The 25,433-nt window shown below is 39.8% G+C and overlaps 1 protein-coding gene across 5 annotated transcripts in view; it reads right to left on the minus strand.

The window, feature by feature from the left end:
* Positions 1 to 22: 22 nt before the first annotated feature.
* Positions 23 to 25,433, minus strand: part of LEF1 (lymphoid enhancer binding factor 1) — a 131,490-nt gene continuing 106,079 nt past the window's right edge. For 3 of the 5 annotated variants that reach the window (XM_078376570.1, XM_020796390.3, XM_020796391.3), the window contains 2 exons: positions 22,326 to 22,374; positions 23 to 1,208 (listed from right to left, as the gene is read on the minus strand). In XM_078376570.1, coding sequence (XP_078232696.1) covers positions 1,129 to 1,208; positions 22,326 to 22,374 — 129 coding nt within the window. In that variant the 3' untranslated portion in view covers positions 23 to 1,128. Of the gene's footprint in view, positions 1,209 to 21,249; positions 21,291 to 22,325; positions 22,375 to 25,433 lie in introns of all 5 variants that reach the window. The other 2 variants (XM_073001827.2, XM_078376569.1) reach the window with 1 other exon arrangement.

Consider the following 25,433-nt stretch of genomic DNA (forward strand, 5'->3'; position numbering starts at 1 on the left):
TCAAATAACTCATTTTAGCCAGTTAAGAAGTATTTTGTAGTTTTATTACAAAGCTTTTATTTAAAAAACAAAACAAAAAATGCTCAGCACATTAACTCAAACTGGAATGACAAAATATATATCAGTTGACAATTTTTGGCAAAGGCTGTGCCTTAACTATTTTTAAAAAATGGGTACATCAATGATCATTTCAACAACTGGCATAAAATCCCACTAAACAGGCTAACAAAAACATACAAATACAGAACAATTGAAGTAATAATAATTCAAGTGCTGGGCTTTTTTTTCTTACAAGGAAATTCAGGATAGGTGAGTAGGAGAGCTCACTGCAGTCAGATCTGATGAAGTATGTTGCCATTACACATACAGAGTAAGTGGAATAGATCGACATGGCTAGTGACTAGCTGAGTGTTATGTTTAGTATTAACTAGCACACGTATACAATGAGGGATTCTTATCTGTTACAAATGGTTATCCAAAACAAAACAAAACAACAACAAAAAAGCCACAGTTTTCTAAATAGTTTGTTCCTCTCCTCTGGGTGGGTGGGAATTTCCTTTTATTTTACTTTTTTTTAAAAAGGATGGTTGTGGATTTCAATGCATCTTTAAAAGCTCAAAGACAATAAAAATGTACACCAAGGAAATAACTAAAATATAAAAGCATTCAAGTTTTCATTTTAGAAGCTCAAAATCCAAGATTGATCCTTTCGCACCATTAAATAAACTTAAAATTGTGCCTTCCTTAACAAATTAATTTTGTTCCTTCGGTGTGAAGGGCCAGGATGGGAGTTGCGGCTGGATTACATTGTTCTGTTGGCTGAAGCAAAACAAACACAGCCCAACTATGTTGTTGCTGACTCAGTACTGACAACATATGAGATACAAAATGTAGGAGTGTAAGGCGGAGTGAAGATTAAAAGCAACTCTGCTGACTGGGGAAGGTCTGAAATGCTCTTCTGGCTCTCTCTTACTGTATCAGATTTAGAACACCATGATAGCAAAAGGGGCCTGGCAGTGATTGTCTTTATGGTTCAGTGTCTTTGCAGCAGTGACATCAGGGTGAGTTTGGACATCCTAGACATGCTCCTTAGTGGTGGTCTGTGCAGATGAAGGATATGCCTGGAGATTAACAAGCTTCCATTTCAAGGAGGGGCCCTGGTGTCGCTGCCTTCGCTTTGCACGTGGAGAAAGCATTTCTCTTCCCACCTGCCAGAATAGTAAGAACAAAAACTTTAGTTTTAAAAAAAGATCTATTGAGATACTGTTAGTTCTCATTCATTTGTTTTAATCATACCAAAGCATCCACGTAAAGCATTGAAAGTATTATAGGTGCTTCACATATATGACATCAGTAACAGCCACCCTGTAAAGCAGGTTAGAATTTACCTTTTGTTGCATTTATACCCCACCTTTCCTCCAGTGAGCTTCGGCATTCATAATTCTTTCACAACTTTATCCTCACAGCCAGCCCATTAAGACCAGTCGCATGCAAAGCAAGTGATGGTCTAAAGTCATCTAAGAGGAATACACATGGCTCAGGAGATGTGAACCTGACCCTTGCAAGTCCCACTCAAATACATTGACCATTATGCCACAACTGTAATACAACTACTGGAGAAACCTGCCAGAGCAAGTGTGTGGTATATTTGGGTTTGTTAATCTTTGGACTTTTTTCTCCAGATTGCAACCCCTCTACGGCCGCTCACAACCCAGGCCAATAATACTGTCTACTTTGCCTCCAAGCTGAAGTTGATGCAGAGACATTTGCAGACGTTCAAAAAAGAACATTCTGGGTGCAATTTTGTTATTGTTGCTACAAGATTCACAGCTGTTGCCCTACCTGCTTGTTGCTCTGGCCAAACACATTACCAGAATGCAGATCTGACAGTTTTTTTCATGAGAGGACTCAAAGGGAAAATAATTTATGATAAGAGGTTTCATACCTAAAAGTTATCTACTGAATTAGTGCTAACACGGTGCAATTTGAACTAGAAATTTCTGAGCTCACAACTCCATCTTTTTCTCACATTCTGTCGTTACAGACAGGCCCTGCATCTTGTTCCCATACCGGGCTTTCCGGTTATGGATCAGTCAGTATATAAAATCATTAAAAGTCATTAACTTTCTTCTGTCTTGGAACATATTGTTAAACACATTGTTAAACAAACTGTACTGTACTACCTGTTTTTGAAAACATGATTTAATATTATCAAATGCTTTAGATTCGAGGCCCCAAATAGTCAGACTTAGAACATCCTTTTTTTTTTTTTTACTAGAATCATTTGACTGCACCAACTATCCAGTACACCAAATGCTCCTTTTACTGATTCACCATTCAAGTCCTGTTCCTATCTTCACACTGCCTGTTCAGAACATGAGGATGGGAGGAATTGTACTGGGCTCTAATGCTATTCTCCCCACATTTGGTGGGAAGTGTGAACATGTTTCGTGTGTTCATGCAATGAAATCACACTGTGTACCTGATTGCACAGAACAGCCAATGAACTGCACCCACGAACATATGAAAAAATCCTTTTACAGCTTTCACTGTGACCAGCATGGCAAAGGCTGGAAGCTACAATTTCATGTGCAGTAAGACTCTTTTCCCCCTATGATTTGAACCTTTTGTGGAAGCTGATTTAGGTATCTGGCTGCAAACAGGATGGGAGTTTGACTCCCTGTTGTGCCTCCTGCAAGTAGAACCAGCCTGTGTGGCCTTGGGCAAGCTGCATAGTCTCAGGGCACTCCCATAAGAAGAGAATGGTAAACCATCACCTGGAAAATCCTAAAACGGGTTACCATAAGTCAGACTTGACAGCACGATTATTATTACAAAATATAATTGAAACAGTGTCCCCACCAAGAATACCCGATAATCAAAATTAAATGGCCACCAAAGGAGTAATCAAAAGCTAGCCTGGGAGAATAAACCAATGAAACAGCTATCTAAACTACTGGGAGGAAATTCCACAACTTTATAGGAACCTCTGAAAAGGCACTGCTCTGATCATGTTTCCAACAAACACAATAAAGCCTGCTGACCCGGACTCATGAGGCAAGTGGGTTCATAGGGTAGTGTAGTTTCTGAAAATTGGAGGGAATCTTGTGGCACCTTAAATTGATGCCAAAGGGGATCTATTTGAATCCTACTCTACAGCATTTTCTAAAGTGCTATAGGAAATATGTCTGTAGAAGAAACGTGAGAACATTTGGTCATTTGTGCGCACTTGGCTAGGAAGGAAACTCATCTGCCAAGTGGTTGCTATAAAAGGCCACTCGGACCAGCTGTCTCTTAGATCCTGTGACTGAAAGTGTTAGAAGAATAAAATACCATATGGTTTGAAACAGTATAAAACACACACACACACACACACACACACACACACACACACACACACACACACACACACACACACACACACACACACACACACACACACACACACACACACACACACACACACACACACACACACACACACACACACACGTCTTCAATCTGTCCTGTGCACCAGGTCCAGTGCTTCGAAGTACTGTAGCACATTAGAATTTAAGAGGGCCAATGCCAGAAAAAGGCTTCTGAAATCTAACCTTTACAAATTAATTAATGTTAATGAGAGTCCTGCTTGCTTAAAAAACGTTAGTTTAGAATGCCTTCTACAGACAACCCATGTCACTCCACTGTCTCCACAAAGAAAGGCACTTATACCTCCAACACCCAGAAACAATGCTTAATACAGCCGAGAATCTATGGTATATAGGAGTTCAAGATCATCAGGACACCTGAGGCTGGGAACAACTGTTCTACAACATACTCCCCTACCCAATTCCAATTTCAGTTCTAGCATAACACTAGAAGCAGCACTCACTGAATGCATGTTCTTGGTTCACAGCTTCCCCATTCCATTCCAGGCATTATGACTGAGGTCATAATGGCCTTTTCTGATTACGGTTCAACAGAACTGTTCCACAACTGGGGATGAGGGCAGGGGGCTATTCCTGATTTCAGTCGCTAATGTCTGGAAAACCACAAGCCAACAGGATCTGTGCAACATGAAGCTGCGATTATTAGCATTGCCCCTCTTCTAGAGGTCTTAGATTGGAAAAGAAGGTCCAGCCTATTGGTGAAGTTTATTTATTTATTTATTTATTTAACTTATATGCCGCCCACACTACCCGAAGGTCTCTGGGAGGCTTGGTCAACTTGCCTGGGTCAACTGCTGAGCTGGCCTACACAGCTAAGCTATGCTTTGAATCCAATTGTTTTTGATCATACCATGTGTGGTTTTAAAATCTGTCTATCCAAATGAGAAGAAATAATATTAAATATTAAACTTGGTGCATAGAGTTCTTTTAAACTCAGAAATACTAACCTAGATTACCATCCCCAACCTACCCTTGCTTGTATCCCAACACTCTCATCAGACTATGAGGACACCATATGAGCTACTTCTTTTTCACTTGATTTTCTGTTTCATTCAAAGAGGCAAGTGTGTAGCAGATACCTGTGGGATATAGCAAACTAGATTACGCATCACGAATACATTTTGCTAATGCACCACAAGTGCTTCTCTGGAACAGGACCCTTTTCAGTGGTGGTGGTACCTTAATTCCTATTTCCTCATAAAACCATCCTACACACATTTTTTTTAAAAAAATGATCTCGGTTTTCTGCCTACTTTTTAAACACTGCTTCAGAAGACATGGGGATCACAGAGTCCTGAAGGACTTTTACTTTTCCAAGGAACATGAAGGAGAAGCCAAGCAAAAAGCAAAAAAAAAAAAAAAACAACGGAGAGAGTGCGAGAGAGCACCCTGCAGATTTGTATTTACTTTAAGCCTTTTTCATCCCAGATTTTCAAAGGTTTGGTCCAGGTTGCTCTTCCTGGGAAGGTTTTCCTCTCAGTGTTGCATTAAAACATTCTGTTTCCTGTTGAGGAATAGCCTTGAGGCGCCAGGCAGTAGTTCACAGCAGCCCAACACAAGCACTGCAATTCAGAGCTACTCCCCATTACCAGCCAGGAATGCAGCTTTTGCTGAAGGAAATGAAATGCCTTTCTGTCGAGATGGTTCCCGTCTTTCCCCACCGCCACCCCCTTTCTCTTACGAGCAGTGAGCCTTTGAAGTGAGGAGGTTAAAACAACGTACATGCCCTTTTCCCTGGCCCTCCCTTCTCAATAATGGACTTTTAAAAAATTGTGGTGATTACTTTCCTTCAAAGTGTCACCTTTTTAAAAAAATTTCCTTTCTCCCTGCCCTAGGTTTCCTGCGCCAGACCAAAAGTAATGGGGGGGGGGGAGAGGGGCAGGCTACAAATGTGTTAATTTTTACAGGCGGGTATGCAAAGTTCAAGAACTCCTGCCTTCACTTCTGTTTACTTTTTTTAAAAAATCGATGTTGCATTGGCAAAGAAATATTGCAGCTTAATTCAGTAGCTATGCTGAAGCTCATAAACTAAGTCTTTCACTTTGTCTTTTTTTGTTTAAAAAAGAACAATCAACCATAATCCAAGCGCTTGGAAGTATGAGCCACAAATAAGCTGATCGGAGCCTTAAAGGAACAGCTCTGGTGTTGCCTTACAGATATAAAACAGGTCAAGCCAGGATTCTTTTCAAGAAACCACAGATATGCGCTACAGAGACTGAAGACTTCCCACATCTAAGGCTTCACTGGAGGGCTGCAGCTGAAGTCTCGCCAACCCAGGCATGCCCAAGCAGAGGCCAACCCGCAAGTGAAGTCGGCGCAATCAAAGGCAGCAATTACCGTTCCCTTGCTGTGGTTAGGCTTCAAAGCAAAGCGCTGCAAGTCACATTTTAGCATATGTGAAGCCTTGAGCCTGCGCCACAACATGATCTGCCGTTTAGGCTGTAGTGCAGATCTAACTGCAGCAGAGAAAGAAGGAACTGTGCCTCAGAAATAAAAGTTGATTTTTTTTAAAAAAATAACCCACACGGTTAAAAGGTAATGTTGAATTTTTGGCAGCATGAAGGGTACATAATTGGAGACTTATGACGTGCAAAGATCAGAGGATGAATTTTAATTCCTGCCCCCCTGACCAAAAGACGTGGCCAAGAAGTTTTGCCCTTGTTGTCACCGTACATTTATTAAAGGAGTTTGTAAAATGCAATTTGTGCTGGGGGATGTTATTCATTGTTTCAGATTAATTCACTCACAAGTAAGATATTTAGAATAAAATTTATGAATAAACTGAAGCTGACAGGAAAAGGACTCAAAATCAACCATGGCTCTTAGCAATAATATTATTTCATACGTAGATGAGGCACCACCGTATTTACTCTGAAAGCTTCTATCTGTGTCCATTGGTAGTTCTCATCTTTTGGTCGTCCAGATATTCTGCATCTCAACTCCCAGAAGCCTCAACCACTACGCCATTTAATCAGAGATTCTGCAAATTATCTGGACGACTCAAGGATGGAAACCACCAATCCAGAGGCCATTCCTCCACTAACTCAGAAAGGGCATTCCCCTTCTACAGTTTATCACATGTAAGGAATTTACATTATTCAGGATGCAAAAACTGCTTTTTTGCTTCCCAAGCTTAGTAATTGTTGGTCTTTCCTTAAGTAGCAAACCTAATTTTTTCTGCTTGTTCTCATACTTGAGAAAACCTATAGTCTAACCCAGTTTGGGGCAGCTGCAGCCTTCCAGATGTTTTTGGCCTCCCACTCCCACTAGCTCTAGCCAGCACAACCAGTGGTAAGGGGTTAAAGGAGTTTTAATCCAAGAAATTCTGGCACACTATGGTTGCCACACTAGTCTAATCTTCTTTTTAAATCTAAGCTCTGTGACACTATTTATTTTCCAGTATCTGCTCATTTGGCATGCTTCTGTAAGCCATAATAATATTGATCACTCTCTTTTCAGATTAGTTCCCAGTTCCATTCCAAGGTTCCTAAACTCTGATACAGTAATTTTAAACTCAGTTCAGTAATCTAGTAGCATCCTTTGTTACAGAATCGTTCTGTCTTCTGAGTACCATTTTAAAATGCTAACAAGGCTGCAACAAACTTTAGGGTACTTCCAGATAACTACTAATTTAAATACATTTTGCAGCTATTCCACTTTTTTTCTGTTTAATGGATTTTCTGCGATATGAAAAAATAGCAGAAACAAAGGTAGAAAAACAGAGGAAGGTTACAAACTGAAGATGATGGCATCTGTAAACTCGTCTGGCCATAAAATCTTGCAAATAAGGCAGAGTGATGACACAACTAAGACTCATCTGGAAGTACCCTTAAAATTAGTAGATCAATCATCTGAATTTTAATTAGAGCTGCAGCTTAAGGATAAACTTCTTTATGTTTCAGGCTTGTTAAAGTAATGGTATTTTACTGTAATGAAAGGATATACTAAAGATGGCTGGTCCTTATAAGACTAACATCTTTTGCTGATTAAATTGTCTCAAAGAAGGGCCTTGGTTGAAGCACAATACTGTACATTTTAATTGATTAATTAACAGACAAATGATTCACCAACTAAATTTTATTTCTGCAGTTGACAGCTCTAACTTTATAACAGGAAATGGCACTTATCTTAGTCAAATGTATAGTCTCCTCCATCCCAATGATTTGATTTCATACATTCAGTTCATAAAGTGATGGCTTTTTTCAATTGTGTGATAAAAACACACTAGTGTTTGCTCCATTTTGTATGTATGCATCAGAATCATTTTACCAACATGGACCAGGTCACGGAATTAAAGGCTTTACTGATACTTGTTTTATATTTATTTCAAATAATGCAGCACCATTATCTATTACAGGAGTGGGCAAAGTGTTGCTTTTAGATACTGAATTATGACACCCAGGGCGCATAGCACAGACTTGCTTTTTCCAAGAACTGGTGCAGTTAATGCAGCAGTCTTAGCCCACAACCATAATCTGAACATCCAGAAGCAAGGCAAGGTGCGTGGGAACTCCCAAACATTATCCTTGTTGAGAAGCAGCCTTGAGGCACTTGTCAAAAGCCCAAAACACCCACATGCAAGTACCGCAGATCAGAGCTACTCCATGTTAACCAGCCAGGGAAAGTCATTTAAGGAGAACTTTATGCACAACAGGCTGAAGCTCTATCCCTAGATCAGCAAACATGTTGACCAAGAGGTTGCCTCTCTTATCTGAATTAAGCTTCCGTTTGTTACCTCCCATCAAGTCCATCCTTACTTTTAAAACACTGATTGGCACATATCCTTTCCGGGTGGTGAACAAGTTACTCTAGCTGATTTGTATTTCTGTATCAAGTAAGTTGCACTTGATAGCCTTATAGGCCCTTTCCATCTTCACTATTTTATGATTCTATGATATGAAGCAATGACTTAGAATTCCCATGGGTCTCCTGTGGGTAACACTGCTCCTATTTGCTCTGATTCATGACACCATAACTCGTGATGTTCCAAGAGGCACCAACAATGTAGGCATTAGTACATATGAGATCTGTTCCAGTTGATGTATCACACCATGGACAATATTCTTGGTCCTTAGCCATCCTGACTATTCATAACAAGATGGATGGAACTAACTCAGTGGTCCAAGATACAATTCATGCTTCCTAGTTAAATGAAATGCCCCTTAATGAATTTAGCTCTCATTAAGAAATAACCTTTGACAGAAAAGATTGTAACAAGTTTCCCCTAGTCACACACATCTCTTTGATAAGAATGGTACTCAAGAAGAGTGTAGTGGGGGAAAGTTATTATCCGGACCCATTTAAGTCCAGGTTCAGATCTAGATTGTGCATTAAAATAGTCCTGGCCATCCTCCCAAATTTTGTTGGGAGAGAGACAGAATTCTTAATCCCTCAGCAGTCTTTGATACTCCCGGCTTCATTGCATTGTGCTGGTCTTGCTAGCTGGATTTGAGGGTGTCATACCTTCAGGATTAATTATAAAATAGCATTGGGAGACCCTACACTGTGAGGTTCCTGTAAGGTTCCATCTCATTTTCTATGCTCTTTAAACTGTATGTGAATTTTCTGGGAGAGTCCAAAGACAGGAAGTCAGATATTATTCAGTATGTTTACGGCACAAGGCTCTACATGTCTAAGTCACCTGAGTCAGAAGGACATGTAGCAAATAGTGATTCAGAGGGGCTATTTGGATAGCTCAGCGGCTTAAGTATCTGGCTGCAAAGCCTGAGGTTGGGAGTTTGGTTTCCCACTGTGTCTCCAAAGAGAAAAGCCAGCCTGTGTGGCCTCAGGCAAACTGCACAGCCTTGGGGTGCTCCCGGAAGAAGGGAATGGGAAACCACTTCTGAATATTCTCTACCTGGAAAATCCTGAAAAGTATTGTCAAGGACAGAATTGACTTGATGTCACATGATTATTATTTTTAAAGGACTAGATGATGGCCAGTGAACTAAAGCTACCCCGTTTCCCCGAAAAATAAGACCTAACCTGAAAATAAGCCCTAGTATGATTTTTCAGGATGCTCGTCATATACAGTAAGCCCTACCCCAAAAATAAGCCCCAGTGAAGTGAAACCCCCGCCCTCCACCATTGAGCAGCAACCAGAAGAAGATGACATGACTGTAAAATAAAACAAGCCCTAATGTGTTTTTTGGAGCAGAAATTAAGACCCTGTCTTATTTTCAGGGAAACACAGTAGTTCCTGAAAAGATGATGGCTCGATGAGAAGGTAACTCTTATGGGTTCTGTTCCAAACCACATACAGCACAACTTGTATGGGTAGGGAAAGTTTAATGTCTCTCTTCCAGCTGAGCTCCAAATGATACCCCAGTATATCAAATTAAAAGGGGGCATCCACTCTACATTAGTGTCAAAGGAGGCTTCTTTCTTTTATTAGTTTTGTGTCTGAGAGAATAATTTTGTGAGAATTGGCTGAGGGTGGAGAATTATTTGCCTATGCATGACAGTCCCAATCCAGATAGGGGCCTCATGCATTAAACGAACAAAAATAGACTGGCATCTTCACACTGATTACAACCCACATTCAAGGTTTCCAGGTGTGTCTGGTTGACTACTGGTGGCAACAGGATGCCTACTAGATTAATTTCTGTCTGCATCTCCCTTAATACTCTACTTAGGTGAAAAACCCATTTGCAGCAGTAAATGTTTAATCAGACATGAAGCAATTCTAAGAAATTCTTGTTTCCCCCTCTTCTCCCAATAGGTGTCGCTCTACTATACATAAACAAGGAGAAAAACTGTTAATTTTCTGCTGCAGTTTATAATAAAGAAGGCAATGTATTGTATCGCACTGCATAAATAAACTAAATAAATCTGTTGTTCTGGTGTGCTATAAAGTCACCTCCGACTTATAGTGATCCTATGAACGAGCAATCTCCAAAATGTTCTGATCTCAACTGCCCAGGTCAGCTCTTGTAACTTCAAGTGCTGTGGTTCCTTTAAGGAGTCAGTTCATCTCATATTTGGTCTTCCTCTTTTCCTGTTGTTTTCCACCTTTCCTAACATAATTGTCTTTTTTACAGAATCCTGTCTTCTCATCATGTACCAAAGTAGGACAGCCTCAGTTAACATTTTTGCCTCCAGAGATAGTTCAGGCTAGGATCCATTTGTTTGTCTTTTTGGCAGTCCAGGGTGTCTGGAAGATCTACCACCAGCACCACATTTCCAAAGAAATAATTCTTCCCCATCAGCTTCTTTTACTGGCCAACCTTTACACACATATCATAGAATCAGAATCATCATAGGGTTGAAAGGGACCTTGGAGGTCTTCTAATCCAACTCCCTGCCCAAGGCAGGAGACTTCATACCATCCTGGACCTCATACCATCCTGGACAGGTGGCTGTCCAATCTTTTCTTGCAAACCTCAAGGGATGGGGCACCCACAACATCGGGAGACAAACTTCCACTGCTTAATGTTTCTCACCATCAGAAAATTCCTCGCTATTTCCAGGTCGGATCTCCCTCTGACGAGTTTCCACCCATTGGCTCTTGTCCTACCCTCAGGCACAAAGGAGAATAAATTGATGCCCTCTTCCCTGTAGCAACCCTTCAGATATTGGAAGATTGCTATCATGTCTCCCCTTAGTCTTCTCTTCATTAAGCTAAACTTAATTAGTTCTTTTAGTCGTTCTTCATAGGATTTAGTCTCCAGTGCCCTTATCATCTTGGTTGCTCTTCTCTGCATCCCTTCAAGGGCCTCAGCATCTGTTTTGTGTTGTGGTGACCAGAACTCAACACAGCACTCCAAGTGCGGCCTCACCGGCGTGGTTTAGAGCATCAGGATTCCTGTGATCCTGATGCTATCCCCCTGTTGATGCAGCCTAGGTTTGTGTTGGCTTTCTTGGCAGCTGCAGCACACTGCTGACTCATCCTTAGGCAGTGGTCCACCAGGACACCTAAATCCCTCTCACAGGTACTACTGTCGAACCAGGTACCACCTATCCTGTACCTGTGCATCTGGTTTCTCCTGCTTAACTGCAGGACCATACTTTCCCATCTTATTGGACAGGGCCCAATGTTACAGTCTGTCTAGATCCTTCAGAATGTTGAATCTATCTTCCAAAAGTATTAGCATTTCCCCCCGGCTTTGTGTCATCAGCAAATTTGTTAAGTATTCCTTCAATCCGCTCATCCGGGGGGGGGGGAATCAAATACACAAGAGTTTGGATGATCGTGGCCTCGGCCTCCAGTGACACATCCATACACTTGATCTTTTCCGATTCTTTCATTGCTGCCCTTCCAAATCTCAGTCATCTGATTTCTTGGCTGCAGTCTCCCTTTGGATTTATGACTGAATCGAAGTATACAAAATCTCAATTTCAGTTCAGTTCTGTAATCATGTTTTTGTCTTCTTAATATTCAATTGCAGTCCTGTTTTGGGCACTTACATCTTTCACTTTCACTAAAAGTGGTTTCAGGTCATTGCTGCTTTCTGTCAGTGAGATGGTGTTATTTGCATATCTTAAACTACTGATGTTTCTTCCACCAATTTTATTTGCATATCTTAAATTACTGATGTTTTCTTCAGTTTCTGTATGATATATTCTGCAAACAGATTGAAGAGATAAAGGGATAAAATGCACCACTGTCTGACACCTTTATCTTTGCCTATAAGAAACCATTCTGTATCTCCATATTCTGTCCTAATGGTAGTTTCTTGTCCTCAATACAAATCATGCAGCAGGACAATGAAGTGCTGAGGCATATCCATTTCTTTCAGAATAATCCAGTTTCTCATGATGTACAAAGGCTCTGCTATAGTCTATAAGGCATAGTTCTGAAATTATTTTGTGCTATCCAGTAACCTGCAGATATCTGCAATATCTGTTCCATTTTGATATACAGTGGTGCCGCGCATAGCGACGCTAATGGGTTCCAGGAAAAACGTCACTATCCGGATTCCTCGCTATGCGGGGCAAAAAACCCCATAGGAACGCATTAAAACACACATTAAACCCCATGCCGGCTTTTTCGGCCAGCTGACCGGCGGTCGCTTCGGAAGGAGCACGGGGGAGCCCTCATGGGGCCTATAGGGAACATTGCAATGCGATCGCTTTTGCGATTGCAAAATCCGCATCGCTATGCGGATTCATCGTTAAATGGGGTGCCCGTGAAGCGAGGTACCACTGTACAGTTTGAATATCACACATTTCTCACATATAAAGGAAATACTTTGTTGCAACAGCTTGAACAGCACTTTGCTTGTATGGGAAATTAAAGCAATAGTCCTATGGTTACTGCACTTCTTGGTATTTCCTTCCTTAGGGCCTGGAATGTATATTGAGCATTTCCGGTCTGTGGGCCATTATTTTGTTTTCGATAATTTCTGGCATATTCTTGTTAAGATTTTGGCAGATTCAATCTCTGTGGCCTGAAACAGTTCTACTAGTATTCCTTCTATCCTGGGTGATTTATTTCTTCCCAGTGCTTTCAGAGCAACTTTCATTTCACTTTCTAAAACTGCAGGTTTTGAAGGATTCCTCTTCAAAAGAGTTTGTCATCCTTTTCTCCCTTCTGTATTTGTCTTCAGTATACTGTTTCCACCTTATTATTTTCTCCTGATCAGATACAGTGGGGTCTTGACTTAAGAATGGCTCGAGTTAAGAACATTTTGACTTAAGAACCACTCTCATAGGAAAATATTGACTTGACTTACATACTTAGATTTGAGTTAAGAACTGAAAAAAACCACGTGGGAGGCAGGGAAAGTGCAAAAATTGAACTTTCAGTTAACTGTTGGCCAGTGAAAAGGGTGCTTGTCTGCTTCCTCATTCCTCCTAGCGTTTAGAGAGTGGATTGGGAGACAGTCTTCAGACTGCCTGGTACTGTACTGCCTGGACTGTATTTTCCCTGCCTTCCCTGAGCCTTTCATGATCTAAGAAAAAAAGAAAGAAATTATCCCCCTCTAGTGGTCGAAGGCGGAATAGTAGCTTCCCATTAGTTTCTTTGGACGGAAAAGAGCAGATACGAATCAAATGGTTTTCAATGCATTCCTATGGGAAATGCAGATTTGACCTGAGAACGTTTTGACTTGAGAACCGCCTTCCAATACAGATTAAGTTCTCAAGTCAAGACCCCACTGTAGTGTGTTTCCCTGTTGGTTATTCAGCATTTCCAATTCAGGCTTGAACTTCCTTTATATTTCTTGGATTTTTAAAGAAGAGAGCTCTTGCTTTTCCCTTTTTGTTGTTCTCTATTTCTTTTCACTGGATGTTGTAGTAGCTCTCTGTTTCTATTTGACATTCACTGAAAAACTGCATTCAGGATTTTGACCCTACTTCTGTTAGCTTTTGCTTCTCCCCTGTCCTTTGCAACTTTAAGTGTTTCTTCCATCATCTATATAAGTTTTTCTTTTCTTTTTACTACAAGAATTGTCTTTTTGCTTTCTTCCCTGATAATATCTCTAGTTTCACTCCACAGTTCTTCTGTTTCGTGGTCATATTAGTTCAGTAATGCAAATCTGTTCTTTATGTGGACTTTAAATTCATCAGGAATGTTTTTAGATTATATTTTGACACTACAATTCTTTTAGGGTTCTGTTTCAGCTTTATTCTAACACTAGATATTAACAGTTCATGATCAGTACCACAACCCACTCCTGATATAAATAAATAAATAGTATTCGTGATTAAATTATAAAGCTACAGCAGAAAGCTCACAGTAACACCACCATCTTTTGTTTATGTATTTCGTAGAAGAGAGGAAAACAAAGGTTTATTCAAAGTATGTACATCTATTTTGCTTCTACAGTGGTGCCTCGCTTTACGATTGCCCCGCATTAAGACGAATCCACTTTACGACAATCTTTTTGCGATAGTCTGAATGAGGGAATTTCGCTTTGCGATGATCGATTCCCTGCTTCGGGAACCAATTCTTCGCAAAATGATGTTTTTAGAACAGCTGATCGGCGGTTTCAAAATGGCCACCGGGTAATTAAAATGGCTCCCCGCTGTGTTTAGGGACAGATTCCTCACTCTACAGGCAGCGAAAATGGCCGGCGTATGGAGGATCTTCATTGGGCAGTGAGTTTTTACCCCACTGGAATGCACTGAATGTGTTTCAATGCGTTTCAATGGGTTTTTTATTTTGCTTTACAATATTTTCGCTTAACGGTGATTTTCCTGGAACGGATTATCGTCGTTAAGCGAGGCACCACTGTATTTTATTGACCAGAATGTTGATCCTGTGAACAGGTGGCAGTGATATTTTCACCACTAAACAGGTTTCAACAAATAGATTCAAGTCCTAATCTACACCCAGCAGCAAAGTTGATAATAAGGGCAGAATTTTAATTTACTAATTTTTGTCATGAGTGCATGTAGAGAACTTGACGTTGTTATGAATAACTGAATAATAATACTTTTCCTCCAAGATAATCATTTTCCCCTCTAACATATATGGTCTCACAATGGTCAACATTCAAGAACTGTTCTGTAATGAACTATAACTTTCACACCACAGCAGGTTTCTGAGAATTAGAATAGGCTCACAGGAAATGCCTATCACCATATTAAAGCAAAGTGATTTTTTTTTAACAGACCAGTTATGTGCAAGTATTTCCTGAATTGAATAAACCCTCAAACTTATAATGGTGGGTTGAATTCTAGGTAGAATGTGTCCCAGGCAAACATTCATTATAAAGGTACACTGATAAAATCTCACACTGTCATTATTCTGTGACAGAAAAAATAGCCCATCACATTTCAGGTGTCTAATCTCACACTTGTGGAAGAAGGAATATATTCTGGACCTAAAATCAAATCCAACACAGAATATTTTCAAATCAGTCTTCATGAGATGGTTCATTCAGAGACCAACTGACTATCCCTTCCAGCAGAGACAAATCTTTCCTAATTAGACTAAACAGGCAAGATATGGCCTTCCCATCTACATAGAGAAAAGTCAGCTACATGTAGGGTCACAGAGAAACTTTTAGCCAATGAAAATTGCTGTTCACAGCTGAAGATGAGTGATCAAGACAGAACTGGCAGGGTGAGCAGAAAGAAGTTTGTTTCAAATGGTGTGTTTACCTACCTATACTGGCCAAAGGAAAAAAGAAAGAAGTAGAGAAAGATGTCAAAGTGCTTGCTTCATTTTCATTAAGTGCATCAGCTGAGCCAGTCTCTGTAAGATTTCATATTTGCCCTGGGGGGGGGGTGGAGGTAAAATTTCATTTATGAACCAAGATTATTTGTACTTCCTTGACTTATATGTAAACTGGAACACAACTATCCTTCCTGATTTGTTTTTGCCACCCCCCAAAATTCTGTGTCACAGTTCTTCAATCAAAAATGTTTTAAGAACATAAGAAGAGCCCTGCTGGATCAGGCCAAGGGCCCATCTAGTCCAGCTTCCTGTATCTCACAGTGGCCTCACCAGATCCCTCTGGGAGGACACGAGACAACTAGAGACCTGTCGCCTGATACCCCTCCCCTGCACCTGGAATTTTGAGATACCTTCCTTTTGCAAGAACGTATACATGTAAGGGATGTGTAAATATATATATTAAGAGAAATGCATACCAAAATAAATAAAAATATTCACCTGCATTGGTAAAACCCTAACATTAGCAAACTGAAACAGGAGCTAGGTGGGGAAAATGTGCTTCAAAAATATGAAAGTTGTAGAAAACAAAAGACAAGTTTGCTCATCTCTAGTTCACATGTATAAAGAGTTGCATTTTACGATTCATGTACCACCTCATCCTATGCATCCTCAGAAAGCAAAATATCTTCAGCCAGCCCTATTGATTAGGATGCAGGGAAATACTCTAGGAATGTACAATAGAAAGGAAACAGATGGGATAAATGGATGGTATGAGGAATAGAATGCAGATACGACTAATTAACCAAAAATGTAATGACTGTTGCTACTAAAGTCATCAGAGCCTTTTCTCAAGGATAAAAACATATGCATTATTATTTGTCAAGTTCAGCACAAGTGTTAATTCTGCTGTGAATTTACATGTGTAGTGAGGCAGGAATGGAATGACAGCCATAGATAATATCCAGTAGGTGAACTAACTACTAAGACAATTGCATTTTCAGGAGAACTACTTACGTACAAAGCCCTAAATGGCTTAGGGCCTCGATACTTGGCGGAACGCCTACTTCCACCAAGTTCTACCCGTGTCACTAGCGCGAGTCAGGAGGTGAGGCTGAGGAGCCTAACGCCGAGGGAGGCCCAGAAAGAAAAGACAAGAAATCGGGCCTTCTCGGCAGTGGCTCCTCGCCTCTGGAATAACCTTCCCCCTGACATTCGCGCGGCTCCCTCGCTGGGTATTTTTAAAAAACAATTAAAAACACTGATATTTCGGCAGGCCTTCCCCTCAACCAATTCCTGATTTTCCCTTTTTTTCCTCTCTCCTAGTGTCTGTTCCATCTTGTCCAAAGTTTGTCCCCTTTTAAAAATTGTTTTAATTATATTATATCACGCTTGTTGTAAGCCGCCTAGAGTGGTCTTAAGTGACTAGATAAGCGGGATATAAATAAAATAAATAAATAAATATAAACAAGATTGTGTTGGCTGGCAAGGAAGAACTACATTTTCTGGGTACAAAATGAAAATGAGGTCCTTTTTACCCCAGTGGGTAGGAGATACAGTGGACCCTCTACTTACGGAATTAATCCGTATTGGAACGGTGGCTGCAGGTCGAAAAGTCTGTAGGTCGAGTCTCCATTGACCTACAATGCATTGAAAACCGATTAATCCATAACCGGCCGTTTTTGTTCTGTTTTTGTTCCATTTTGGTTTTTTTCTAGTCTGTAGGCCGATTCTCCAGCTGCAAGTCGAACCTAAATTTTGCGGCCAGAGAAGTCTGTAACTCGAAAAGTCTGTAAGTCGAGCCATCTGTAAGTCGAGGGTCCACTGTAATAACCAGAAATGACACTAGGCCAGCTTACAGATACAATTAATGGGAAGATTTATTTAAGTTTAACACAAAGAACAGAGAAAAATTCAAGAACACCAGAGCATCCAGTTACAGAAAAATATATTACTCCTGAAAATAATGTATTAGAACTGCGATCTGGGTTGCATTTGAAAGGTTTTTATCTTTGGTGCAATCTATTTTGCCTTGCACTTGAATTATCTTTCCATTCACACAGGAGATATTTCTTTTCCCATTAGAAGGATCCAGATGGTACATCTCCGGATCATCTCAATTTCTTCCCCTTTGATTACTGACACCCATCACTCATGCCCTTCACCGCCTTTCTGCCTATCATTCTATGGGCTGTGGAAGCTCCTTTTTTGTTGTTGTTAAATTTAGTAAGTGACATAGTACTACAGCAATACATTAGCCTAGCACGGATAGTCCCTTATATCTGAAATAACACTGCATCAATTAGGAGAATATTTTTAAAAACTGTGAGAAGAGGAAAACTGAGGAGAGGTTTTCTCTGTTGTTCTTTCTACATCGCAACCTATTGCATACATCACAAGGTTGTTACCTAAGAGAATGCAGTCCACAGGTCTATTTGGGAACAAATTAAGCAACCACAAAAGCTGCAGAATGAGATAATTAGGAGTGTTTCCAATTGCACAAAACAAAAAACAAAAAAAGCCTGCAGCCCTAGTGCTGTGTAAGAAAGGAGTGGAACAGCTCACAAAAGAGGCGAGATGGACTGTTTCTATTTAGAACACATATGGTCACCAGAAAACAAAGTAAATGAAGCCACACCAAAAGCGAGCCAAATAGTGAGCTACAGTATAATGCTTGTCTGATTGACCCCCGAGTTCTTATTGTTTTTTTTAAATGCATATTTAATGGGCTGGAAACAGAGTATCTGATAGACCTGCTGACCATATTCTACTAGAGTAGGACTTCCTTATCCACAGGATCAGTTTCCACTGATTCACTCATCCACGGTCTGAAAATATTAAAAATATTAAAAGAACCCCACCCCGATATTTTAATGACAAAGTTACCAGAACTGGCAATGAAAGGGAGTCAGAGACCATGCTATGTATAGCATTTACTATTATAATAGAATTTGCTATTATCTGCATTTTTAAGCGTCCATGTGGGGGGGAACTTGGAACTGATCCTCCACAGATATGGGGGTCCTACTGCATAATGTTTCCTCACACCTTAGTCCATCTACTTTCTTCCCACCACAGACAATTTTACCATGTTCCTCTTCTTACTACATTTGTTTTCTTAAATGATGAAGCCAAAAACACTGGGACCTTTTTCTTGGCAAAAGAAGTACTCCAACCCTCCCCTCCATGATAGTGCTGGCATTTTCCTTAGATGCATCTTACAGAATCCTACAATACATTTTTAGAGAGACCATGACCACAGCTGTGTCTAATACACTACTTGTGGGCATACTGTAGGTCTGTACAACAGGAGATTCAACTAAATCTCCATCAAAATAAAGGAACACAGTGTCCAGTATATCAGTGTGCGAGAGCTGCAACCAGATTGAAGATACTATATATAACAGACATGCAGATCATTGCTGTAGGTCACTATGCTCTGAGCAGTGAAGAAGTGATGGTTAAACCACTGAGAGGTGTAAATATTTTGCTGATGGTTTTTCTCCATGATGCAACGAAAACAAAAAGAGCATCTTTCCATGTAGATCAGATTGCTAAAGGCAAGGAATCCAGAGCGAATCCAGAGCAGATCTATGCACCGCTATGCCCAAAAGAATCTGTGCAAATTCAATTTCAATTTATTATTAAAATAAAAGAAAAAATGGGTCAAGCATTCACTCTGTTTATTCTCTGACCACCTTCCTGAGCTACTGTTTTCACCTCGGCCCATTTGGTGATCCTAGAGATTTTGGCAAAAAACAAAATAAACGCCCACAAGCCTAAAGTCTGCCCATTCCTATAGTGCAGTGGGCTTCTACCTATCATCTACATTTGTTTTGCAAAACGTATCCCACAGGCCCATCATATTTGGTGGGTACTTCTGGGTCCTGTGTTCTGCTCGTGGCAAACTGTAACAGCAGCTGTGTGTACACAGTGCCAGGGAAACCCAAATTCTGTGAACAGGATTATGAAAATGAAGCCAATTTATATGTATCTACTTTTTGCATAATTCATCCTGCTTCCAAGAGGTGGGCATTTCATAGCATTTGGAGATGGGGGGCAGAGAGGGGTGCAACTGGGAAAAGGAGGAAAGGTTCAAAGGTTTTCCTAAACTGCCCTGCAAGGTCAAGAAGATGAGCAACAGCAGTTCATTAGAATTATCTGGGTTAGTTAATCACCATGGGCACCGGATATTCTTGGCTAAATCTCAACTGGTTTCTGAACTCAAAATGCTTTTTTAGATAATTAATGTATATCACCAAGGTTGCTTATCTGTTGGATGAGATTTTCATAGGACTGCATCTGTTTTTGCAATATCTGCTTTTCCAGGACTCAGATAACTCTAATTTGTTGACGGGAAAATATGAATGTCTCAATATTCAAGATACAACATAGAACAACATGGAACACAATTTGTAAGATATGGCTAGTGAGTAGGTATATATACATAGTTACTTCATCTCACTTGACATTAATTAGTCAACTATAATGTGCTATTTTTAAAAACTGGAGTACATGCTGACATTTTGTATGCATAAGGTCACTAGATAATAATTAAATATTCAAAAGCTATGGCTGACTTGTGTAGGAAAAAGGTATTAGTAATTATTCCATTAGAAATATAACATTCACTACTGTTAGATCACTGAGTTTCAAATCCAGTGCAGGAAAATGTAGAAAAACAATCATGTAGTTTAAATATATATATTTAAATATATTTTAGTCATGCTTACTGTTGCATTTCCTTTCATAAAATGAGCTTAAGGAACAGATAAATATAAAACCTGTATTTGCAAATGAACCAGTAGAGGGCATTTAGGACGCAAACAAAAGAACAAAGTGAGAAAAATGTACACAAAAGGCTGATAACATATTGTGTTTAATCTATTAAATATTAGCACCTTTTGGGAGGAAAAACACAACCATTTCCAGAACTTAATTTTCTTTAAATCTCAATTCCTGGAAATAGAGCATACAGTACTTCTAGTGTTTTGCTAGTAAACCAAAGATTCTTAGCTGAAAATTTGTGAATAAGAGCAGCTGATGAGCCCATTATTTAAGCCCGAGTTGATGGCAAAATGAAAGGGAGACATTTAGATAACCATCATCATTGCCATTAACTCAGATATCTACCTTAGTTTTTGCAGCTTTAATTCTCCTGTGAGTATTCCTGCAGCCTTCCCCACACTTAGCACTTAGCACAATTAAGGAAGAATAAAGTCCCAAGAGCTGACATATAGAATCACTTCATTATAGTATTTATAAATATGAAATTTACATGAAATAATTCATGAGAATCTCACACCGATACTGCCTGCCCTGCTCAGTCAGCATTATTCACCTAGCCATTAGAACAAGTTGATTTGAATGCTAAGAAATCACTCTAATTTGTTTCTAATGAGTCAGGGGGAGGGTGTTGTGGAGTTGTTTTTGTGTCTTTTTTAAAAGTTTGTTGCCAGCCAGAATGGTTCAGCTGCTGAATAGTGATAATTCTTGTGCTTTACCAACAGACTTGTAGCTAATCAGTGAGGTATGTCTTGTTAGAAAGTATAAGTTAAACCAAAAATTTACAAGCATTGGGGCTAAAATACATAGCCGGTATAAAAACCATCAATCATAAGAACATTCATTTGAGGACAAAGCACTTTTAGAATATATGTGCTATAAATCCATGATTTATTCAAGAGTTAAAAGTGAGAAAGTGTTACAAGTTGTTATTTTTGTCAATTTAGCAGAAAGGCTTTTAGAAATAACTCTTACCATGCTTCAGATGTAGGCAGCTGTCATTCGTGGGGCTGCACCTGTAGAAGATTGTTGTTCTTTAACAAATTTTCATTAAAGATTTTTTGCACACCCCAAATAAAAGGTCTTATGCTAGAATATGGATTGCCGATTGATTTCCTCTGACTTTCATGGTTCTTATACCAGCCATTTTGTTTTGTTTAATATATGTATTTAATAAAAGAAAAAGAAAGATGTGAAAGGACCTCACTGATGTTTGGAGCTGATATATCAGGCAGCTGCTAAGACCATTTCTAGTGTCCTAAAAAAATTACACAAGGGCAGTCAGAATTTGTATATTTCATACATTCCATCAATGAGATATCTCCACCCTGAGAAAATGTGTTGATGCAAGATCTCTATTGCTACCTGTTTCAGCAGGTGGAAGAGGGAAGTATGCTCCATTATTCTGGAGTTCACTAGAGGCAGAAAAGGCAAACACACATGTAAGAAGAGATTTCTAGGTGGTGTGTATTGAAGCTAGATGAGGCTCCATAAGGAGAAGAAGCACAGAAGTCAACTCTTGATTACTGCCTTGCTTGTCAGCTGGCATTGTCTACATCTGCGGGCAAAGAGTTGGCAATTCTGAAAACAAACTTCAGTTGCCACAACCCACAGCCAGAGTGCCTATATGACAAAATCACGCAGACTTGGCTGTCTTGCTGGAAACACTCTTTCTCTTTTTCAGTACAGCCATGCAATCAGCAAGTAGGAGAAAATTATGAGAACCTGCACCCATAGGTCCTATCAGCTAATCTCTGGTTTATGAACCTGTAACAGCCTCCAAATAAATGGAGATGTTCTCTTATTCCAGATGCTGAAACAAATAGAATAGGTCTTGATTTCATCCATTCCCTCATAATGCATTTGTTAACTGGGCACAGGAGGACAAGAGCAATGAAGACGCTAATTTTTAAATAAGGAAAAGTGCTGTTAAAGTATATACAAATAGTTACAGACTTTTTATACAAGAAATATAACCAAAGTATTAAACAACATACTTTGTTTTTAAAGAACTCTAAATAGTAACACCAATATCTATCTATAAAACACACCTGATGTTGACTCTTGTAGCTTCTCTCTCTTTCGCTTCTTTTTCTTTCCCTACAGAAACCAAGAAAAATCATGAAAGTCTGTTTAGAAAAGCAATAATCGTATTGCTTCCAAATGACATACTATTTTTAGGGCAATAAACTATTAAAAGCCATTTCTAATCACTTCCACATATAACATTATATTTGCATTTTTTCCTAAACACTATATATCTATATCCAGTATATAAAACAACTCTATATTTCTAAGATACTGCAGAGATTACTCTTGAGACAGTTTCATCAATATTCAGTAACAAAGAACTGTGCAGGTTTCAATGCAGAATGGAAGATCATTTACTGATCTTCGTACTTCACAGTGAATTAAGTTTTGCAACACACAGTAGCTGAATGATGTGTGTGGAGTATTCCCAATACAAATCACAATAATATTATTTCTGGGTATAAAATATCTTAAGAAACTACTCACAAGAACCCAACACTATAAATAAGATAAGGAGTGATTATTATTGTGTGTGTGTTTAGTCGTTTAGTCGTGTCCGACTCTTCGTGACCCCATGGACCAGAGCACGCCAGGCCCTCCTGTCTTCTACTGCCTCCCGGAGTTGTGTCAGGTTCATGTTGGTTGCTTCGCAGACACTGTCCAGCCATCTCATCCTCGGTCGTCCCCTTCTCCTCTTGCCATCACACCTTCCTAACATCAAGGTCTTTTCCAAGGACTCTTTTCTTCTCATGAGATGGCCAAAGTACTGGAGCCTCAGCTTCAGGATCTGTCCTTCAAGTGAGCATTCAGGGTTGATTTCCTTCAGAACTGATAGGTTTGTTCTCCTTGCAGTCCAGGGGATTCTCAAGAGTCTCCTCCAGCACCACAATTCAAAGGCATCAATTCTTCGGCGGTCTGCTTTCTTTATGGTCCAGCTCTCACTTCCATATATCACGACAGGAAAAACCACAGCTTTGACTATTCGGACTTTTGTTGGCAAGGTGATGTCTCTGCTTTTCAAGATGCTGTCAAGATTTGTCATCGCTTTCCTCCCAAGAAGAAGGCGCCTTTTAATTTCAGGGCTGCTGTCTCCATCTGCAGTGATCATGGAGCCCAGGAAGATAAAATTTGACACTGCCTCCATATCTTCCCCTTCTATTTCCCAGGAGGTGATGGGACCAGTGGCCATGATCTTAGTTTTTTTGATGTTGAGTTTCAGACCGTTTTTTGCACTCTCCTCTTTCACTCTCATTACAAGGTTCTTTAATTCCTCCTCACTTTCTGCCATCAGAGTGGTATCATCTGCATATCGGAGGTTGTTGATATTTCTTCCGGCAATCTTAATTCCGGCTTGGGTTTCTTCCAGTCCAGCCTTCCGCATGATGTATTCTGCATATAAGTTAAACAAGCTGGGGGACAATATACAGCCTTGCCGTACTCCTTTCCCAATTTTGAACCACTCAGTTGTTCCATGACCAGTTCTAACTGTTGCTTCCTGTCCCACATATAGGTTTCTCAGGAGACAGATAAAGTGGTCAGGCACTCCCATTTCTTTAAGAACTTGCCATAGTTTGCTGTGGTCCACACAGTCAAAGGCTTTCGCATAGTCAATGAAGCAGAAGTAGATATTTTTCTGGAACTCTCTGGCTTTCTCCATAATCCAGCGCAAGTTAGCAATTTGGTCTCAAGTTCCTCTGCCTCTTCGGAATCCAGCTTGTACTTCTGGGAGTTCTCGGTCCACATACTGCTGAAGCCTACCTTGTAGGATTTTGAGCATAACCTTGCTAGCGTGCGAAATGAGTGCAATTGTACGGTAGTTGGAGCATTCTTTGGCACTGCCTTTCTTTGGGATTGGGATGTAGACTGATCTTTTCCAATCCTCTGGCCACTGTTGAGTTTTCCAAACTTGCTGGCATATTGAATGTAGCATCTTAACAGCATCATCTTTCAAGATTTTAAATAGTTCAACTGGAATGCCATCACCTCCACTGGCCTTGTTGTTAGCCAGGCTTTCTAAGGCCCACTTGACTTCTAAGGCCCACTTGATTATTATTAGTCATAAACTAAAACAGTATTTGAAAACATGACTTTATGTTCTAGAAAAGGATTGGTTTGCCAAAAGTCCTATTCATGTGTAATACAGTGACTACTTGAGGTGTTGGCAAAAATATTGCAGTTCAAAATGGCTAATTACTGTAATGAACAGTAATATGCAAATGGCAAAGTTCAACGTGATTAAAATCCATGTTTCTATGTCATACAGTATAGCACTGTATTGTGTGCATTCTCAGCACAAATTTTAATTTCTTTTTGCTTATTACATCCTCCACCTTAAGAAAGTTAATTCAAGTGACTCCTATTATGACATCTTATAGTAGTGCATCTGATAGTTTTAATGGAATAGGTACTAATGACTGCCTGAAACAATCAGTCATTCAGTTGTTCATCTGAAAATGCAGCAATATATTTTCTGTCTGGGAAGAGTCTGAAACATTCTAGGGTACATGTTCTTGATGCTGATATAGTCAGATGAAAAATCTACATATGTTCCCACCTTCAATACTTGGATGGCCCACTACCGCCTTTTCTCCCATTTGATTATCATTCATTGAGATGGAACACAGTTTTCAAAAGGGACTAAACATATGATTTAATTCAATGGATAGAAGGTCTAGGTAAAAGAGGTTCTCTCTTCTTTGATACTCATTGGGTTTTTTTGTGGAGTTTGATTTGAAGACATGTCTACTTATCTGGCATTACCTAGGTATATTGTATTATGGATAAAGCCAACTACTGCTTGAAATCTCCATCTATGTGTGAGGGACTGCATTTCCAAGGTCAGGACTAGGTAGGAGATTAGGTTGGATTTTGAATTCTTTATTTAGGATTAATCAAGACTCAGTCTTAGCTAAATCTCAGACAAATTGTTCTTTGCTGTCTTCAGCACAGAATTTCAGTGGGAAGGAGAGGGAAAGAAAGAAAGAAAGAAAGTTGTTTTAAAGAGTAAGTGGCAAATGCATTAATAAAAAAACTCTTTGTGAGAAGGGCAATAGGGAGAGTAGTCTCCCTGTTAGCATACCATCCCCTCCCCAAGAAGCAGAGGGATACGAAACCTCCAGCTACCAAAT

This window comes from Pogona vitticeps, chromosome 5 (assembly GCF_051106095.1).
Source record: "Pogona vitticeps strain Pit_001003342236 chromosome 5, PviZW2.1, whole genome shotgun sequence".
In the NCBI taxonomy this organism is placed as follows: Eukaryota; Metazoa; Chordata; class Lepidosauria; order Squamata; family Agamidae; genus Pogona; species Pogona vitticeps.